The sequence below is a fragment of the Mytilinidion resinicola genome (assembly GCF_010093595.1).
Source record: "Mytilinidion resinicola strain CBS 304.34 unplaced genomic scaffold BDZ99scaffold_11, whole genome shotgun sequence".
NCBI classification, from domain to species: domain Eukaryota; kingdom Fungi; phylum Ascomycota; class Dothideomycetes; order Mytilinidiales; family Mytilinidiaceae; genus Mytilinidion; species Mytilinidion resinicola.
The window spans coordinates 1226473-1244928 of NW_022985447.1; the positions used below are offsets into that span (position 1 = coordinate 1226473).

An 18456-nucleotide genomic window follows, 5' to 3' on the forward strand; every position below is an offset into this window, starting at 1 on the left:
GGTGGCTATCCTACATAATAATAGCATGAAGGCGCAGCAAAGCTAACAAGCACAGCCACCAATTGAAATACGCCAGGGGTAAGCTGCTTGGGATGGCATCAGAAATCAAGCCGTGAACTCGTTGCTTGTTCCTTCATCAATTCAAACGCCTCATAAAACTCGGAGATGTCCCACGGCTCGTAGTCAGAAGGAGACAAAGCTTCAGTGCGGGAAGTGCGTGGAGGGGGAGGGGCGAGCTGTAGATGTAAGCAGCGTCGTAGATTCTCATTGCCAAACGAGCATCTTTCCTTAAACCACGCTGCTGTCGCTTTAACACGCTCGGCGCGGTCTGGATTCCCAAAGTCGATGAAGTAGGGTCGGTAGACGACACCATCAACGCCAGTGGCATGTAAAAGAAACGTCATGTCTTGCAAATTGGGAAACACCCTAAGCAACCTTTGACAGCCCCAGACCACCCTTGGCCAGAACTTGCTTTCCCAGTCAGCGCCTCCGTTGGTAGGATCGATCAAGGCCTCCGGGGCAAAGGGACTGCTTCCAAGTGTAACATGGCGGACGAGAGGGGCATAGCGGGCGGATGCAAAATCTCCTTCTGGCGTATAAAGGCGGAAATTGTTGCTTCCATATAGTATTGGACTACACTCTGCGTGAAATTGGCGGCATGTTCGCATCATGCTTGTAGACAAGACTGATGCTAGAGGCACTGGTTCAGGCGGCCCGACACTCTTCTCTCTAATATTCTTCGCAGCCCAAACGACTCCCATGAACTGGTGTGGCTTCGTGTATATGATGATCGCTCCGGGAACCTGGAGTGCGTGCTCGTAGATAAGGTCGCGAAGCTCTCTGGGAAGGTCCAGAAAGTTTCTCTTGCCTGCCATCCCGAGAAGAAGAATACTGCCTTGTTATAAGTCTGCATGATCTCGCTTGCCATTGAGTGATGTGCTCTAGTACCTTTCAAAGATATGGATACAATTTGAAGATTGCTGAGACAAGATTTAGGCCAGCTTTTGCAGGCTTTGTCAGATTAGAGTCTGACGAGGCCAACTTGGAGGTGATGTCAAGCAAGCAAGAGTGGCGCGGCGGAGATGAGCGCTGATGCACAATATGATTAAATTACTAGAAGAACTCCTGGGTACTTGAGGACGGTGGTCGTTGGTGTTCGAAAATTGGGAGTGGGGTGAGGTCCAAGGGTCCTGGGGTCCTGGAGAGGCGCGTGGGGCGGCCCCGAAATCATGCTAGGCCAGGAGCGACAAGCCTAGGTATCCTCAAACCCAAGGCGTCCTAGCTACATAGTACCACCGGCGGTAACCCCTGACAATATCCTATTCTCTACCCGTCGACTGGCCCCTCAGCTAGTAAATCTAGAAACTCTGGAACTACATCTTCATAGACAGCCCAACCATGTTCTCCATACTCATGCGGAGCCATTTTAACTAAGAAGACATCACCCCAAAAATGGTCGCGGATACCAATATCGTTCACAGAACTACCCCTGATCCAGGCGGGAACAGACAAATTTTCCGGTAGATCATCAACGGCGAAGGAGAAAAAAACGTAATAGGCTCCCGTGCAAGACGAACGGTGCTGTTGCAAGAGATGAAACTTTTGACTGAGAAGATACCGCTGTCGGAGATACTGTAGTTGCACGCGATTATGACGTTGGGGGGACTGAAGCAGTCGCTGGAAATGATGTTTTTGCTGGAGATGATGCTGTCGTTCGACCTGGAGATGTTGCTGGAGATCAAGTCTGCACAGGTCGCGATATTCCCAGACTCGTTCCGTATTCCAATAGTGGCGTAGGTCAGGAACGTGGAACAGGAAGCTGTCCATGCCACTGGAGTCGCTTATCGTGCTAAGTGAAAGGAGATGGGCCGGAGCGCCGTCGGCTGGTATTCTGACACCAGTGATGGTGACAGGTGGAGGACTTGCCGGCCGCTCTTTTTTCCAGCCAAGGAAGGACCAGATTGAAGCGGCCATTGTGAAAGTCGGCGTAAGATAGAAGTCCATGCAGAGTTACGAATGGTCTCGAGTGAGTGAGGCCTATCCGGCAATGCGACACCCAGGGTGTAGATTCTGGAGCACTTCAAAAATGACGCTCGGTGGGGTAGGTAGAAAACCTAACAGGCATGTTTCGAATGGCAGAATCATGAATTATTACACCTTATATCCTCCAACTCGGTCTTAGAAGTACTGGACTGCCTACATTGCAGGTCTCTTGCTTAGCCAACGTTTCCTGACACTTGGAAGATCATTTCCGACGGGATAAGCCTCAAATGATCTAAATTTGCACGAGCTCTCCCTAGACCTGCATCATTGCGGCACAGCAGCGCTTCTGCGTTTCAGCAGTGCAGCCTTCCTACAGTACTGGTTGGTTGCTAGATTGACAAGTGTAGGTGGCCCCAAGCCTGTCATGGCTGAGATGAAACTCTTTCGCAATTCAATTGACACGACCTTCCGAAATTTATCAAACTACTTATGGCCCACGATACAGTTGTCCATTTGAACGGATGGATACAAGCCCCAAACCTAAGAGGCACAGACAGCATCATCTGAAACTGTTTCTTCGCGATCTTCGTCTGCACCTAGACGGTCCAAGGGTCCTACACCTCAATGTACCTGCGCAGGGCGAACGCTCCTGGCAGACATACGTACGAAAAACCCGATGGATGATCATGGCGATCATCGTTCCAGAACTAGTCACGGCGTCTGCTTTTGCGCAGAGAATAGCCGCCCAAGACTTCGTGCGCTCCATAAGCCAAATCGTCGGTTGCGAGGAATGGTCGCTCTGCCATGCTTTCTATCTAAATATGGGCGGGGCATGGCTCCAGCCTCGTGACGGTAAAGCGTTTCCAATCAACGCGACACAGCTCGAGTTCCTAGTCAAAAGAGAGGCGATGAAAGTTCCCGACTTGAAAAAGAGGGACATATGGGATCGCAGCAAAGCGGACAAGTTCGCAAAACTATTAACTTGTTTGCAGATTTTCTAGCTAGCAGTACAATCGGCCGGACGAGGCGCTCAGAACCTCCGTGTTACTCCGCTAGAGATTGCAACCTTAGGCTTCATGATACCATCCCTAGCTACTTTCATTTTGTGGTTCTCTAAACCCGTTGATATGGAGGTGCCGACCACGTTGGTAATCGACATTTCCACCCAAGAGCTTCTCGGAAGGTCAGCCCGCAGAACTCCAACTGGAGAGAGACCCCGCTGAACTTTATTCAAAAGGTCAATACTCCAAGCTTCACATCACATTTGATCATCCCAAACACGTGGTGGCCGGGTAGGAAGAGGTTTATAGGCCCAGCGACCCTCATACGAAACGATGGGTTTGGACTGAAATACTCAATTCTTGACCAAGTAGTCGTAGCTTCTGTACGGGCTGGCTATGCAGGGACGCATTACTCGGTGTGGAATTTCAGCTTTCCAACCAAGACAGAGCTGCTTCACTGGAGATTGAGCTGCTTGATCATGACTGGCTCAATGTTGGGTTTCTGGACAACGGGGAATCGCAAATTATTCCTCCTTTTCTCGTACTGCACGCCAAGGGGAAGTTTAGAAAAGTGGCGTATGAACAACAAAAAGTCTCAGGAATCCAGATCACAATCGGGCTAGTCGAGGGACTGGCTTAATTATTTGCCAGGTTGACCTTGATTGCGCTGGCCTTTTCGTCGCTGAGGTCGTTGCCCAAGGGTGCATTTCAAACTGTGCAGTGGACAAATTTCTTGCCGCATTTCAATTGAGCGCGGCTTTCTTATCGAGGTTTTCCGGCGGGTGTTGATATTTTTCGGCTCTTACTGAGATGAATTGAAGCATTTGATAACTTCCAGTGCCACAGGGGCCCACTTCATAATGCCATTGTGACCTTAGCAATGTCAGCAATCGTGATGCACTTGAGGAAGAGTTATGAGAAGCTTGGGGTGAAAGCGAATCTCACATAGGAAGTATAGAGGCTCGATACATACCACCATAGCTTACTAGGACTTTCTTTATAAGTTTCTGCTCTCCTTCCCATTCCTGAACCGTGCCTCCGTCGCCAAGCCCAATGCTCTGACACACATTATTTATTTCACTTATCGAGTTGCGACTACCCAGCGCTTCTTGTACAGCATGATAGAACAACGTCTCGGTATTGAAGTCTATCACCTCATCATTTTCCGCTGCAAAGAACGTCAATCGGAGAGAAATACTCGCACTCACAATGCGACTAATCCGGTGCTTGGTATCCCATCTGTCTTGAAATCTAGCGAAAAACCACTTTCTAACAGGTTTGATGGCGTTTAGTGGTCCTAGTAGCGTGAAATGGCCAAGAATCTTATAGGACAAAATAGCAGTGGGCGCGTCGGGGAAGGCAGCACACAGCATTAGACCAGCAAGCTCAAAGCTAGGGTCCTTTCGAAGGAGTGCGTCGACTGCTCCACTTGCTACCGCTGTGCCGAGACTTTGCGCAAGGAGAACGATGCGATTTGATGGGACCTTTCGAACCGTCGTAGCCCACTTGATCACCGATAAGGCGTCATCTATCAAGCCTACTTCAGAAGGAGAGCCCGAAGAGCGCGCGAAGCCGCGATAATCGAAGGACAGGACATGGATTTGTTGTGAAAGTCCAGAAGAGATCATGCGATATGCATCCGTGCGGCGTTCCTGGCCAACTGAGCCGGCGTTTCCATGAAAATAGATGACCAACCGACTCTCGGGGTCTCTGAGGAGTCTAATTGAGATGTTGTCTACACTTGCTGAGTCTCGAGCCAGAAAAGCGCGCTCATTCCTAGCATACAAGGCTAGAGGCGATACCAGCCATGCGTAGAGACTTTCCCCGTCTGATGTCGGTATTCGAAGTGGTAAGACCTGGTTGTGCAGGAATCCAGAACTTTCAGGCTTGTCAAGCTTCTGGCCCCACCATATTGGAGCCTTGTGGAAGTAGAATATGTGGCGCTGAAATCTTCTGCTGGTGGACAGGACGACGCACGCGAAGATGCCCGTGGCGAGGCCTATCAGCGTGGCGGCGCACTTTTTGAAGACATGGTCAAGACTCATCTCTTGATATGGACCCTGAAGCGAAGTGCAGATTGCTGCTTACGAGGGAACAGCTGAGGATCAATTGGGGACGAGAAGACTGTTTTGTCAGTGACGATGGAAACTGGGCTGCGATCGTGCGGCGCTTAGGCACATGTCACTGGGCTACAGTTGCCAATGCCAGCTCCTTGGCTGCAGAGCTACGTGCTACAATACCAGAAATCGAATCGTTAGCGCCATTGCAATAATACTATGGTGTGTATCAGGGTCCATGCAGCGATTTACAGCTCTGCACAAGGCTTGTTGTGCAAAGCTCATCAGACATCACGTGATCGCAGGGATCAGCCGTAAACATCAAAAGCACACAGTAGCAACGCGCACCTTGATAGTTCCACGTTTTTACATTATTTTTATGTGCATAGCACGTATAAGGATAGAAAATAGTTAGGGGTGTTAGAGTCTTATATTAGGTGGTTGCTCCGCTGATAGGTGTAGCACGTGTTATGCACGTGCTTAGCCCCTTATCTTCACCATTGCCCTCTCTCTCCCTCGCTTTTTCATACCTGATAAGGAAGCGCCCACGAAGTTAGAGAAGGGTTTCGTTTTCTCGCACCACAGCACTTACACAGCCAAGGAGCCGGCATTGAAAAGTGTTCCCCCATGTCACTTCAGCCGCCCAGCCCCAACCCCTACATCAGTGCCTAGGTGGCACAGTTGGTTGGCTCGTTTCGGCCCAGCTCTCATCATCAACCGACCCGAGTTAGCTTTCCGTTCACCTCTTCCTAAATCCTCTTGCTGCTTGATTTGTGCATGTCGCCGTAGCTTGGGCAATTCATTGTGCCTTGAGAATGAGTGAAACACGTTCAACCTCCGACAAGTTCTACAATGAGTCAATATCAGTACTATGGCATGACGGAGTCGAGTTTTTCACGAAACGCTGGGTTCCAAAAGACTCTTCGCCACCTCGAGCCCTAGTAATCTTCCTCCACGGCTTTGCAGAGCACATTGAGCGGTACGACCATGTGTGGCCTCGTTTTGCAGCCGAAGGGTTTGAAGTATTTGGGTACGACCAGCGGGGATTTGGAAAAACAGGGCCAAGGTACGGCGATACTACGTTGGAAAAGCAAGTTGCCGATCTAGAATATGCTATTCAAGCAGAAAGGAAGCGGCTGGATGGAGGATTTGATAAGGAAACTGTGCCCATCTACTTGTATGGGCATAGCATGGTGAGTTAAAATCCAACTTACAGCTGCTGCTGCTGCTGGCGCATGTGGTACAATTTGTTGATCGGTCGTTTTAGGGAGGTGGCATCATACTGTCACTCATGACACGCCCTCGCGGTAAAAGGGAGAACTCTCCAGACGTCCGTAACATGATATCCGGTGTAATATGTGGCGCGCCTTGGATTTTGCGAATGAATGTAAGAGCTAGCTCTCCTATGTCCGAAATGATTCTAGTCAAAGTCCCAAGCTCATATATATTCAGCCACCACCCAAAGTTCTCCTTTGGCTTATTCCATACATAGCCTGGATATACCCTAATCTGCCCTTGACGAAAGCTTTGAATTCCCATCACCTGACTAGCGATCCGGAAGTGGCGGAGAAAATTCAATCAGACCCGTTCTTTCGCGGCGATATCTTCATCAAGACAGTGAGCGGCATGCTCTTCGAAGGGTATAGGATTCTCTCAGAAGGGTACGGGAACTGGCCAGGGAACTTGCCAATATTGATTACGCATGGAGAAAAGGACCCATCAACCAGCCCAGAAGCTTCACGCAAGTTTATTGAGAAACTTGACGTGAGAGACAAAGAATTCAAATCATGGCCGGACATGCTTCATGAGGGCCACAACGAGAGACTGGAGTTGAGAGATCCGTTCCTGGAATACTCCATTAGGTGAGTTGAGAATAACTTGAGTCTGGAGATGTTGACAAGTGCTGAATCATCTTAGGTGGCTTGAACGCAGAGCGCCAATGCCAGAGAACACTGCCTGAAAATAGCGTCGGTAGAGGAACGATTCCAGCTATCTAGACTATGGCCGATGCATGGCTTCTATCAATTAGCGGTAGCATGGAGCTTCAGAAACCAACACCAGTCTCTCCGTACCCCGAAAGATATCTTGTCCAACATCTACGGCAGACATCAACCTGCACGTGTCTCAAATCGCGAGACACCGACCACCTCTCCACCGACGATAATATTCAATGCGGTATTACCCTTGACCGCGTCGCTGCCCCTGAGTCTAGGCTCCAGCTCGTCGATCATATAGCCCTCGGTCAAGTCGTCAAACTTCACGACATCAGACCTCTTCCCGTCCTTCCAAGTCTCCAGCTCGCCCTCCTCCAAATCAATGAAGTAGCCCCACTCGCAGCGTTCATGGAACAGCCACGTCGAATCATCGATCATGTGCTTGAGGTCACCTTTGGATGAACCCATTCTGCAGGTTGCGGAGGAGCGTGTACCAGTCCGTCGGCGAAGGGTTGAGCGGAACGACTCTGCCGAGTCTCTTATTGGCCCAGTCCCAAGTCTCAACGCTGAAGTCATAGCTGGCGTTACCGAGAGCGTTGTACTTCTCGATCTCTGCGTCGGAGGGTCTGGGCTTGGAACCGTGGCCAACATTTGTAGTGCCGTCTGTGATCCAGGTGAGGGCTTTGACTCGCTCGATCATGGCCTGGCGATCTTCCGGTGTGAGATGAAGGACGAAAGCAGCGATGCGGTGTCTCAGGCCGCCCGGGTAGGAGTCGAAGTGGTTGTACGCTCCCTTGCGGGTGTAGCCGTCCTTCTCTTCCAGGCTCTTTTTGCGGAAGCCTAAGTTTCTGTTAGCTTGTACATACTAAAAGAACGCGTCAGGGGCACTACTTATGATTCCACGATTTCCCATGACGTCTTATGGCGCAGAACCTTTTGGCTTTCACGAAAATAGAATGAGACTGATTGAAACCGCGAGAGGACGGATTGATGGTGGATTAGAGGAGGACGAGATTGCGGGTGAGACCAACATTTTGTTAGGAAAAAGGGCAATTCGTGTCTCAAGCGCGGGTAAGTGCTTCACATTCTCGCCGCGTCGTTATGTAGGTCGCCGCGGTCGCTCACCGACCAGACCAGCGTGCTCAGTCTCTCAGATAGACGATGGATAAAGAGATCTTTTTTTGAAGAGAAAGGAATCCAACATAATCCATAGTTACCCACTATTTATCGTTTTTCCTGGGCAAGCGGAAAATTTCGCAATGGGTCTACCACCAAACGCTGGAACTCCAACACCATCGCCATGTCGGTATCCACCGCTCCAGTACAACCAAAATTGCTCTGTAAGCAGGTATCCACGGCATCTCGATAGGCTGAACCCATACAGTAGCCTAGCAGCGGAACTTGACGTGCCAAAAGCTTCTGCTGTAGATCCCGCGTTGACTTGGCCTTGAAATTGGAAACAGTGTCCCACAGCCCAATCTCTAAGAGCACCAGCCCGAGACTGTAGTAATCGAACTGAAACCGGAAATGCCCTCCGTTCCGCGTTTCCTCGATGTTATATTCGGGGTGATGGTATTTCCGAGCAGTGTGACTAGGAGGTGGCCCGGTGGTGAAGGCCTTTGGTTCGTTAGGACGGGAGTAGTTGAAGCCGATGAGATATGGACTCTGGATAAGACGTTGTTGTGAGGAAAAGAAAATAACATTGTATGAGGAAATGTTCTTGTGGACGAGTGTGCCCGTGTGGAACTTGAGAAGGGTTGAAGCAAGTTCGAGTGCCAGACGAAATCTGTCCTCCAGACATATCTGATCAACTCCAGATTTCCTGGTCTCAACAATAATGTCATTCAATGACTTTGGGCAGTCCGCTTGGCGTGGGACCGGTAGCTCGTAGACGAGACCGAACGCATGCCGATTTGGAGAGTGGAAGTACCCAAGGCATTCAAGCGTCCGGAGCGAAGGAGCATGCGAAACCCCCTGATGGAGGAAGGATGCAATGCTTGCGACCCGCGTAATCATCTCTTTTTGCACTGTACCCTCCCAGTGCATATCATAGCGAATCCACTCTACAAGGATTCGCCGTTTCTCCTCGAGTCCATCAGGGGAGAACCATCCGAGATTGTGATCCTCGGCAGATTTGCCGTCCTTGATTTCGATCCTCTTGGGCTCTAAACAGATGTTTGCATAGCCTTGTCGCTCCCGTTCGAAAGCAAGCTCTTGTGACTTCGCACTTATCATCGTCGAGAAATCTTTAGCGAAACCGAGTGTGTCTAGATCCTTCCTAATATCTTTCTCATCAGTTGAAAATGCGGAATCCTTTGTATCTAGGAGACGAATAGCTAGATAGGTAAATGCTCTGCTTTGATCTTCCTGTCGTAAAAGGCCAAGTAGAGAATCATTGATCCGCCGCAGCTCGAGGAACATTGGGTACGCCGTAGCTTCGTATCGTTCGCTTATGAACCGTAACTCCTTCTGGGCTGCTTGCAGTAATTCAACGGTCTCGCTAAAGTCTAGCAGGAACTCGGCTGCTGAGTCCACTGGAATCTGGTCCTCGCTCACGTAGCCCAGCACGTATTTCCAGCTACGATACCTCTCTAACTCGAGATTGGCTTGGAGCGATCCAGTAGTTGCTTTCATGGTCTGGTACGGTTCATCTAAGGAGATAACCAACTCATTAACTGCCAAGAACTGTAGTTTACGTGTAATTTCAGCAGCTAAAGGCCGATCTGATGGCTCTACGGAGAGCATCACTCGTATCATTCGGATAAGGAGCCCGGAAGTCGTTGAGCCGTTGGACTCCATTTCGTCCAGCAACTTGATAACGTGGGGATTGACGCTTTTTCCAGGACCATGGAAGGTTCTCATCGTCCAAGTGCATTTGAATACTCGATCTTTCCGGAAGGAGTCAATACCAGGTGGGCCATCCCTCATGTATACGAGCAATTCCACAAGGACACAACCAAGCGACCAGATGTCACTGGCACGTCCGGCTATACCTTTAGAGAGACTTTCGATATCCTCGCATTCGGGGGCAAGATAATCACCTCCGCCGATGCGGAAAGGCGTTGCCGAGGAACTGGTGAATAGCTTGATACTCGAGAGCCCAAAGTCGGCTAAGATGAACTTATTCTTACTGACTAATATGTTGCTCGGTTTGAGGTCTCGGTGAAGTCCTATAACCTTCGGATCGAGATTCGCTGATATGGTATATCCGTGCATCTTTTCAAGGGCCGAAGAAAGCTGCGACATGCATCTGTAGAACGCAAAATCATCGCAAAGCTCTGGTGGGCGATCACTCTTCTTAAATAAGCTCTCCAGGTCTCCATCCTCTGCAAACGGGAAGATGAGATTGCGTTTGTTCTGGTAGGAGAAGGAAGCGAGCAACTCGAGGATATGAGGATGCTTAAGACGATTTAAAAGACTGAGATTGTGCAGCTCTAGGCTATGACTGCTGTCCGTGTCGTCGTTTTCCTGGAAAAACTGCTTCAGAACGAAAACCGCTTTCTATGTGTTCATCAGATATGAATCAGCCGCCAGGGTACAGATAGCTTACTGATTCAGGTCCTAACAGAGATAAATTTTGATGGCCTGGATGCAGCGCAATTCTATACACTTCTGCAAACCCACCACGATCGATATACTTCTTTTCGACAAATGGGAGAATATTAGAAAGGTCCAACAACCGATGCTCGACTTCCCTCGTGAACACCGGAGCAGCGAACTCCCACTGTTTCTCATAGAACGGCGCGGCAATGGACGGGAGTATTGCCCTGAGGTCACCTTCAGACAAGGGTAGTCTGTGATCAATCTGTGACTCTTGGAAGTTATCCTTTTCTATGAAGCGGAGAATCTCCTTCTCTTGGCCTCCAAGAACTACGAGAATTGCGAACACTCTTCTCGCGCCGAAAAGAATTCTATCAGCAATCGCGTCCAGACGGTGTGACGGAGCAACACTACCCACGATCAGGGCAGTGAGAATGGCCGATCGAGTGAGCAACTTGTAGAGGTTTTGATGAGGGACGAAATATTTTGAATCTCCATCAACACGGCATCGCAACGCCTGGATGTCGGATTTCAAAGAGGTCATTGCATGGGATATAACGTTTCTCGGGTATTTCTGAAGGTATGCAAATGGATAGTCTCTGCGAGGAAGCACAATTGACAAAGCTGATTTCTCCTCAAGCTGTTTCTTTGAGTTTTACAGTGATAGGCCCCAAGTCCGCACCTGTTTGCCACTGCTAGGAGTGCCACCACGAGGTTTACAAAGTCTGGGCGCAATGCTGATGTTCATGCAGCGGAGTCTGGACTGCCTCTTGAATGAGTGGGTTCCAAGCGATGGTTCGCTCCTGACGGTACTGTCTGGCTTCCACAGTGGTACCTAAACAGCGGTATGATCGTGTGCCCAGACTTATGGCTTAATCTTGTATGTATAAACACTTCCGGAGTTTCTGGGCAACTTGAAAAGCCGGTTTTCATGTTCGCAACTTTACGGACTCCTTTTCAGTCTTGATGTATGTAAGCGTATGAAAGATGCCGATAAGAACGATTTGAAATACCTCAGTCAGTGTCCTGGGAGATGTGATCTGGATATGATCTTCCGACACGACCTGTTACATGCTCTGAGCGTGCGACGCAATAATTTCGTAGATGTTACTCATACCTCGACCTCAAAATTCCCAGCCCCAAAAAGATCAATCAAGAGCTGATTGAGGAGCAATTTATCAGTGTAGCGGCTCTCGACGACGTCGATCTCGGGCATGGCGATATTACGTAAAGGCCTTGACTTAGCCTCATACGAACTGGAAACTTCAAATAGTGGTCAGTTTCTAAATGGATGAACCTAGGCTGCGCTCTTACAATATTCTCGATCGCATGGTGCGGCTCAGCAGATATGGGCTTTGTGCGCGGATTGGAGCCACGTCATGTAGGTTGCACCATATGTGGAGACTGCATATTTGCATGCAAGAGTTGATGTCGAATTGGGTTGCCGACATCACCTGGCCCCAAATCAAGCTAAGTGTCGCTGGAGGCAGCCTGATCGACAAGGCTTTCGCATGTTTCTCCTTCAACATGATTGGCGATCATGCAAGGCTACAGGTCTGACCGGTCAGTAGGTACTCGAGGCAAGCGAGATTCTTTGCAAATCAGCCTCGAACCTATGTGATCTAACCACCGACATCTCAGAGATGCTCTTAGGTCCCCTTACATGCCTCATCAGACGAATGGCAGATGTATCGTGGAGACGTGTATGCCAATCAGGGCTTCATACAACGATTTGTCGTCGTATTCGGTTAGTCCAGTGAGAGTCACACGAGGCTGTGACCGCCTCGGACATGCCTTACATTCATAGCACGAAGGATCGGCAAGCCATGATACTTTAAAGATCAAGGCATGGCTAAGTTTTGACTGCTACCGATTGTACTCCTAGCACAGAATCTTGCAGTCGACCCAAGCCGTTGCAAGTACACACAACGGCAGCCACTATCCATAATTCTACTTAACCGGAACTGTGACCGTATGAAGTCTGCTTGTATATGGAGTCTGCCGAGTACGCCGAGCATCAGAATCGCCGTTTCGATGAAGAATCCTCCAGACTTTTCTCCACTCAGTGTGTAGATTTACATGCTTATTGCGTTTCTTCATCTAAGACCGGTATGCTAGTCCTTTCCATGAGAGTCCACTTCTTGCTGCTACGAACTGTGATGGGATTGATGTGAGATTGGAGACTATGCTGATAGACCTCTTCTGAGTAGCAATTCATGAGAGAACCATTGCAGACACTTCTGCTTTAGAATCTTTACTTCAAGTACGTTGTGAGACCAGAGCTTCAGTGGCTAAGATCACTAATTAGAAAAGGAAACGAAGGAGACTAATAACTCAGTTTTATAGTCCGTCCTCACCCAAGGTTATTCTTAGCGATGGCTTGATCTAACTTTGTGTATTTAGCGACTTTCAGCAAGAAGATTCTTGGGGCCGTTTCAAGTTCACGAAAGACATCTGTCAAAGGATTCTGGCTTCTCACAAGATTTTTCCATCATTTTTGGATTGCATTTCTGCATTTGGTCTCAAGTCAGGGGAAGACACGAAAATATGGGACGGTTTCTACTCTACACACTCAGGCACACCAGGTATATCAGGACCTCCGCTGAAGTTTGATCAAAGGGTAGATGTACTGATTGAAAGAACAAGAGTTGTGCTATGTGGTTCGATATTTTGAGAAGAATGGGCGCAGATCTGGCAATCCTTGGTCGCTGCGTCAAACCGGAGTATACCAGAAATATGACCCAGACCGCGGAAAGTTCGTATGGATCCTTTTACAACCATCTAAAGCGTTTTCATCCCACTTGCACAATGTTCTGCTCCAAGACTCGACTATTCAAGGACAAGACAACTTTGATCCTATGCGGCTCCATAAGCTGTGCTTCTCCTTGAGCCTAGGTAACTTCGGAGAGTATGTGGAGAATTTGCAGCTAGACATTACCCAGATGGTTCGTTAGTCGTCAAGGTCCCATAGCTTGAGTACGATCAGTGTGCTCACAAAGAAGTAGAATTTCAAGGCTTGTTTCTCTTCCGTCGAGAGGCATAAACCACATGATTTCTCCGTTGCCTTCAAAGATATCCAAAAACTACAGCTCATCAGGCAAAAGCTCTTAAGAGTCTCGAATATCCTCCATTCACTCTCAGAGATAGCCCGAAGGCTCCAAGGTTACTGTCAGCACCTTCAATCCACTACCGGTGAACAAATGCGAACTGGTCATTCGCAGGACTTTGAAATCTGTAAGAGCCGTATCGAAGTATATTCTCGACGAGTGGAGATGGCTCTCACCTTTTCAACAGAGATAGAAAGTCTGGTAAGTTTATACAGGTTGAATAGTATTGTGTACATCTGGCTTATTGAGACCAGTTATCAAAGATTCTCGATTTCCGACACGACGAAGTCTTGCTAAAGACAAGCACTGCAATGCAAGCTAACTTGGACGTTCTCAAACGGATCGCATTTGTGAATGGAGAGGAGAATCGAAACCTGTCTAAGATTAGCACCCAGAATCGAGCAGATTCGCACACTCTCAAAGCACTTACAACGATTGCGACCATGTATCTGCCTGCAAGCCTGATAGCGGTAAGTCGTCACGACGACGAATCCCTCTAGCAACTCATGACACTGACGAAGTGCAATCTCCAGACCCTTTTCAGCTCAAATTTGGTTCAGATCCAATCACAAATCCTCAAAGACTCAAAGGCTCGCTTTGCTGTCTCCAGTGAATTCTGGATTTACATACTTGTTACCGTGCTATTGACTGCGGTCACTTTGGGACTGGTCGTGCTACTGCAGAAACCGTGGAGGCGTTTCCTATCTCCATCTAGGATTCCTTAGCTAGAAGTCAGCGCGAGCATATATTTTCTTCAACATAAGTTAGATTGGACAAATACTATCCCATGCCTATGGTAGTTTCCCTCCCAATACCTACCGGAAGAAGGTCACAGCTCACGTGACTTGAGACAATGACATAATTACGTGAAGAGATTTGCAACAAGACAACATCCGATCTACCTTTTCACCCTTCCAAATTACACTCTGCGAAGAATCAGTCGGTATTGAATGGGCTATTTGCAGTTGTGAGCTTCGAGTAGTGATTAATTACAATACAATGGGCTAATGTTAGAGTACGCGATAGAATACCGAGGTATGTGCAAGGTACCTTGCCGTAGCCGCCACCTTCGCTCCAAGTCCCTTCAGCCTTACAGCTACACTTTGTTGTCGATACAATGTACGAACAATAATAATTCAATATGCATCTTTGGACGGCAGAATGTTTAGAAATACCTTTGAAAGCGAGCTTTCCGCTCTAGAAACACCCTACCGTCTTCACTACCACGTTCCCACTGCAACCTCCCGTGTCACGAATGGAGCGAGGAGACTGATGCGCGAGCAAGTCGCAGACCTTATTTCCTTCCTTGCAGTCACTCATTGCATGTCATTGGACTTGGTATTCATCACTTGGACACCTTCCCTAGGTACCTTGGGAGCTGGCGCGACTGCTCAAGTATTGCAGAGGGAGCTTGACTTGCGCCGCAGTCTTGCACTCAAGCGCCCCCAAGCTCGAGAGCTTTCAAAGGAGGATAGAAAAGGAGATAAAGCTTTGCTTGATGGCGAGTATCGGATTCTGATTTCTGAGATCCTGACGCTGTGCACTGAAGGTCTTCGATACCACCCAAACATTATCACCCTCGAGGCTATTTGCTGGGACTTCAAGCAAGAGACAGGTGAAGTTTGGCCGGTACTCGTGTTCGAGAAAGCAGAAGAGGGTGACTTGCGCACCTTTCTGAACTCTCCGAGAGGACGAGCATTAGACTTGCGGAAACGGTTGCAGTTATGCCAGGACGTTGCAATAGCAATGCTGTGCCTGCACAGATATGGTATTTCTCCTGGGAGTTTTCTGCTAGATAAGTGGTAACTAACAGCAACAAGGGATCATCCACGGCGATATCAATCCTCGAAATCTCTTGGTGTTTCGTGAACAAGAGGATGTTTACATTAAGATGTCGGATTTTGGTTATGCAGCATTGATGCATCGAAACGATCACATTGACATGGCGAAAACTTGGCCTTGGTATGCTCCGGAGTGCTTAAATCAGTGGTCGTTCGACTTCGAAGATGCCCGAAAAACAGACTTCTATTCCTTTGGCGTTGTATGCCTCTGGATAATGTTCAATGAATGTTTCCAAGATGAGGACCAATTTCTCGAACCCTCCGATCAGCTTACGTATCCATGGATCGACGATCTGAGACGAAGAAAAACGACCCTTACAAAAGCGGTGGCACTGGTGAATGCGATATCTGATCTTGAACTGGGCCAAGTCACAGCCTTGAAGCTATTCTTCGAGTACTCATTGAGCGAAAACCCAGAGAAGCGAAGTTTATCATTGAAAGGGCTCTTCTATGAACACAGTATGCGGACGGATATTGGCAAAGTGACTTTTGACAGTATTCAACCTCGCTTTTTTACACCTCTAGAGCTACCGTATGCAGGCCAATTCAGGGTAAGACGCAACGTGACTGACTACAATTTCTTACAGAGCTAAGCCGTTTTAGCTTAGTAAAGTCTGGCATCAGGCAATGCGCGGAGACTTCAGATTCTGGAGCGCAATCTTCCACGCACTCGAATCGCAGGCAGAATCCCATCCCGACGAGCAATGTCGGAAGAATGCTGCCATTCAGCTAGCTCTATGCTTCGAGCTCGGCTTTGGGTGTGCGAGATCAACGAGCAATTCCCTACATTGGCTCAGCAGAGGCTCGGGCACCAAGGCGTACTTAGAGCAGGAAGTCAATGAGATAGACTCGTATGACCTCAAACATACAGGTGGTGGTGGGTGGTCGCCAACGATGTTCCCGCAGCGCACTTATCTCGCAGAAACCTATCAAACTGCCGGTCTTCTATCGCAAGCGGAAAAGATACATCGCAAAGCTATCGAAGACCTTCAACACGTGCTGAGAAGCAGTCATAGTACCATCTTGGAACAAAGACTGACAATAGCCGACATGAAGTGGATAGTGGGCAATGGTAATGAAGCGTATGACATCGTGTCTGATGTCCTTAGTATTTGCCGCACGTCTCTCGAAAGGCACCATTCGACGTTGGGTCATGCGTTGGATCGCAAGATAAGCCTTTGCAACGCGACGAGTAGATGGTCAGAAATGAAGGGCCTCCTCTTAGAGTATAGAGAGATTATCAAGAAAAATGGATACCCTCGCTGGGTTACAGATCACGATTCTTACAGGCCACGCCCTTCCCGAGATATTCTCATGCTCAAACGGCTGGCACAATGCTGCTATTACGAAGGGAACTTTGAAGAGGCGGAAAAGCTGCTATTGCAATATATCGACGAGGCGGCGGATCACTGGGGTCGGCAGAGTTCTGCTTGCCTGGATGGGGTACAAGACCTTGGAAGGATTTATAGTGGCCTCAAGAGAAACGAACGTCAACAGAGTCAATGGCTCCGTCGAGAAATCAATGTATGCGAGTCTGCCGGTACTAAGACTCAGGGCTCTCAACTCGACCATATTTTGGATCTCAAGGTCTCGCTATCGAACGCACTGAGCCAGCCAGGATGCACGCGAAAAGAGATGAACGAGGCGACAGCATTAGGAATACAGAATCTCTATGATTGCAGGAAGTTTCTAGGGACTCAAAATCCAACGACTCTTTTTGCCACCGAAGTTCTCGCCAATATCTACCTTCGACGAGGACGAACTAGTGAGGGTCGAGCCCTGCGTGAGACACGTGTGGCATTGTGTCAAGTGGAGTTTGGAGAGGAACAGCCAGTAACGGCATGGGCTCAATGGCAGCTGGCCTGGTCCTGGGACATGCCATGGGATGAAAAATTGGCCTTACGGGCACAATGTGTCAGGGTATTGATTGGAGCTCTTGGAGATAATCACCCGAGAATTCCTGCTCTCCGAAAACGTCTCGACCTGACTCGAAAATGGAGCCGGCGGGATAGCATCATTCCGGGGAGGATTCTTTCCGCAATATATCGACGAATTAATGCCATTAGCGATTGGCGAACAAGACTGTCTGACCCTCTGTAATACGGAGTGTACTTCTCTCTCGGTTTCTACGTATTCACAGCGGCAGCAGAAGACAGAAGCATATAGCTCAATCTCAATGTCAATCTAACAAAAGCACGGTACTGGTATTTGTGTGGAAAAGGACTAGAGCACAGAGTAATGAAGTGAATGCTTACTTTTATTAGTTACCCTGAATGGTTTAATCGTAGCTTGATAGTGAAATGACTAATCCGTATCTGCCTTAGCGCTCCTAGAGAGATCCCAAAATCGTCTAAGTCACAAAGCGACAAGCCTATCCTCCGTCAACCCTATGGCGTGCTCCCAACTACACACCTTGTTCAACTCCCCTCATCTAGAGTATCAGGGTGCCTAATACGAATCCGAGTCTCGCTTTAGCCATCAATATGCAGAAGAACGGCCCTAAATATGGGCTACGCGCTGGGTAGCGACACAAGATGGCTTCCTGTCGCTGATTCAACGCCTCGCGATAATACTCCACAATGTACGGCTCTTTCCCAAACCCAACGCAGTTGCATACTATTTCGATGTCCCTCTAACTCCTCTGATAGGAACCCCATCGTAAAAAAGGCAAACAGGCTTCTTGTGAGCCTTGCCGCAAAAAAAGACGCGTTGCGGTCATGGAACCCCGATTTGTAATCGATGTCAGCAGCGTGGCATTGCGACCAGATGTTTTTATCATCCCACCCCATTGATTAGAACTCGAGATGAGCGTTTGAGTGCTGCGATGCAAGTTCCGCGAGTGTCTACGAACGGAAGGTAAATTTTTTCCTCCCTTATCTAATGCCTCAGGCATAGCACAACCGGCCATTATTCCCCGCTTTGTTCGAAGGTGTAAGACCATCTGAAGTCAGAGCAAAGTGTGTAGAAATATATAGAGCGCTGATTGACTCCCG

At 48.6% G+C, this 18456-nt stretch overlaps 8 protein-coding genes across 8 annotated transcripts; 3 read left to right on the plus strand and 5 right to left on the minus strand.

Annotated features, from left to right (window-relative positions):
* Positions 1–942, minus strand: BDZ99DRAFT_45771 (uncharacterized protein). Its single transcript, XM_033718745.1, has one exon. The coding sequence runs from the start codon at positions 873–875 to the stop codon at positions 99–101; it is 777 nt and encodes a 258-aa protein (XP_033576081.1). The 5' UTR covers positions 876–942; the 3' UTR covers positions 1–98.
* Positions 943–1326: 384 nt separating this feature from the next.
* BDZ99DRAFT_389524 (uncharacterized protein) lies at positions 1327–1974 on the minus strand (the record flags this gene model as incomplete). Its single annotated transcript, XM_033715644.1, has 2 exons — positions 1327–1606; positions 1751–1974. 2 exons carry the CDS (start codon positions 1972–1974, stop codon positions 1327–1329), a joined length of 504 nt encoding a protein of 167 aa, XP_033576082.1.
* A 1411-nt stretch (positions 1975–3385) lies between these two features.
* BDZ99DRAFT_533644 (alpha/beta-hydrolase) lies at positions 3386–5091 on the minus strand. The gene is made up of 2 exons (XM_033726513.1): positions 3958–5091; positions 3386–3857 (listed from the first exon to the last, which is right to left on the minus strand). The coding sequence occupies exons 1-2, from the start codon at positions 5027–5029 to the stop codon at positions 3787–3789; spliced, it is 1143 nt and encodes a 380-aa protein (XP_033576083.1). The 5' UTR covers positions 5030–5091; the 3' UTR covers positions 3386–3786.
* A 726-nt stretch (positions 5092–5817) lies between these two features.
* BDZ99DRAFT_533652 (alpha/beta-hydrolase) lies at positions 5818–6907 on the plus strand (the record flags this gene model as incomplete). Its single annotated transcript, XM_033726514.1, has 3 exons — positions 5818–6234; positions 6309–6428; positions 6494–6907. Exons 1-3 carry the CDS (start codon positions 5857–5859, stop codon positions 6905–6907), a joined length of 912 nt encoding a protein of 303 aa, XP_033576084.1. The 5' UTR covers positions 5818–5856.
* A 961-nt stretch (positions 6908–7868) lies between these two features.
* Positions 7869–11059, minus strand: BDZ99DRAFT_445110 (kinase-like protein; the record flags this gene model as incomplete). Its single annotated transcript, XM_033717911.1, has 2 exons — positions 7869–10476; positions 10526–11059. 2 exons carry the CDS (start codon positions 11057–11059, stop codon positions 8200–8202), a joined length of 2811 nt encoding a protein of 936 aa, XP_033576085.1. The 3' UTR covers positions 7869–8199.
* Positions 11060–11064: 5 nt separating this feature from the next.
* BDZ99DRAFT_463927 (uncharacterized protein) lies at positions 11065–11788 on the minus strand. The gene is made up of 3 exons (XM_033720181.1): positions 11633–11788; positions 11529–11579; positions 11065–11477 (listed from the first exon to the last, which is right to left on the minus strand). The coding sequence occupies exons 1-3, from the start codon at positions 11729–11731 to the stop codon at positions 11445–11447; spliced, it is 183 nt and encodes a 60-aa protein (XP_033576086.1). The 5' UTR covers positions 11732–11788; the 3' UTR covers positions 11065–11444.
* A 1406-nt stretch (positions 11789–13194) lies between these two features.
* On the plus strand, positions 13195–14347 carry BDZ99DRAFT_571941 (uncharacterized protein; the record flags this gene model as incomplete). The annotated part of the gene is made up of 5 exons (XM_033728147.1): positions 13195–13270; positions 13339–13460; positions 13521–13823; positions 13877–14092; positions 14156–14347. 5 exons carry the CDS (start codon positions 13195–13197, stop codon positions 14345–14347), a joined length of 909 nt encoding a protein of 302 aa, XP_033576087.1.
* A 363-nt stretch (positions 14348–14710) lies between these two features.
* Positions 14711–17707, plus strand: BDZ99DRAFT_571942 (kinase-like protein). The gene is made up of 3 exons (XM_033728148.1): positions 14711–15390; positions 15443–16014; positions 16067–17707. The coding sequence occupies exons 1-3, from the start codon at positions 14784–14786 to the stop codon at positions 17561–17563; spliced, it is 2676 nt and encodes an 891-aa protein (XP_033576088.1). The 5' UTR covers positions 14711–14783; the 3' UTR covers positions 17564–17707.
* The last annotated feature ends 749 nt before the right edge of the window (positions 17708–18456 follow it).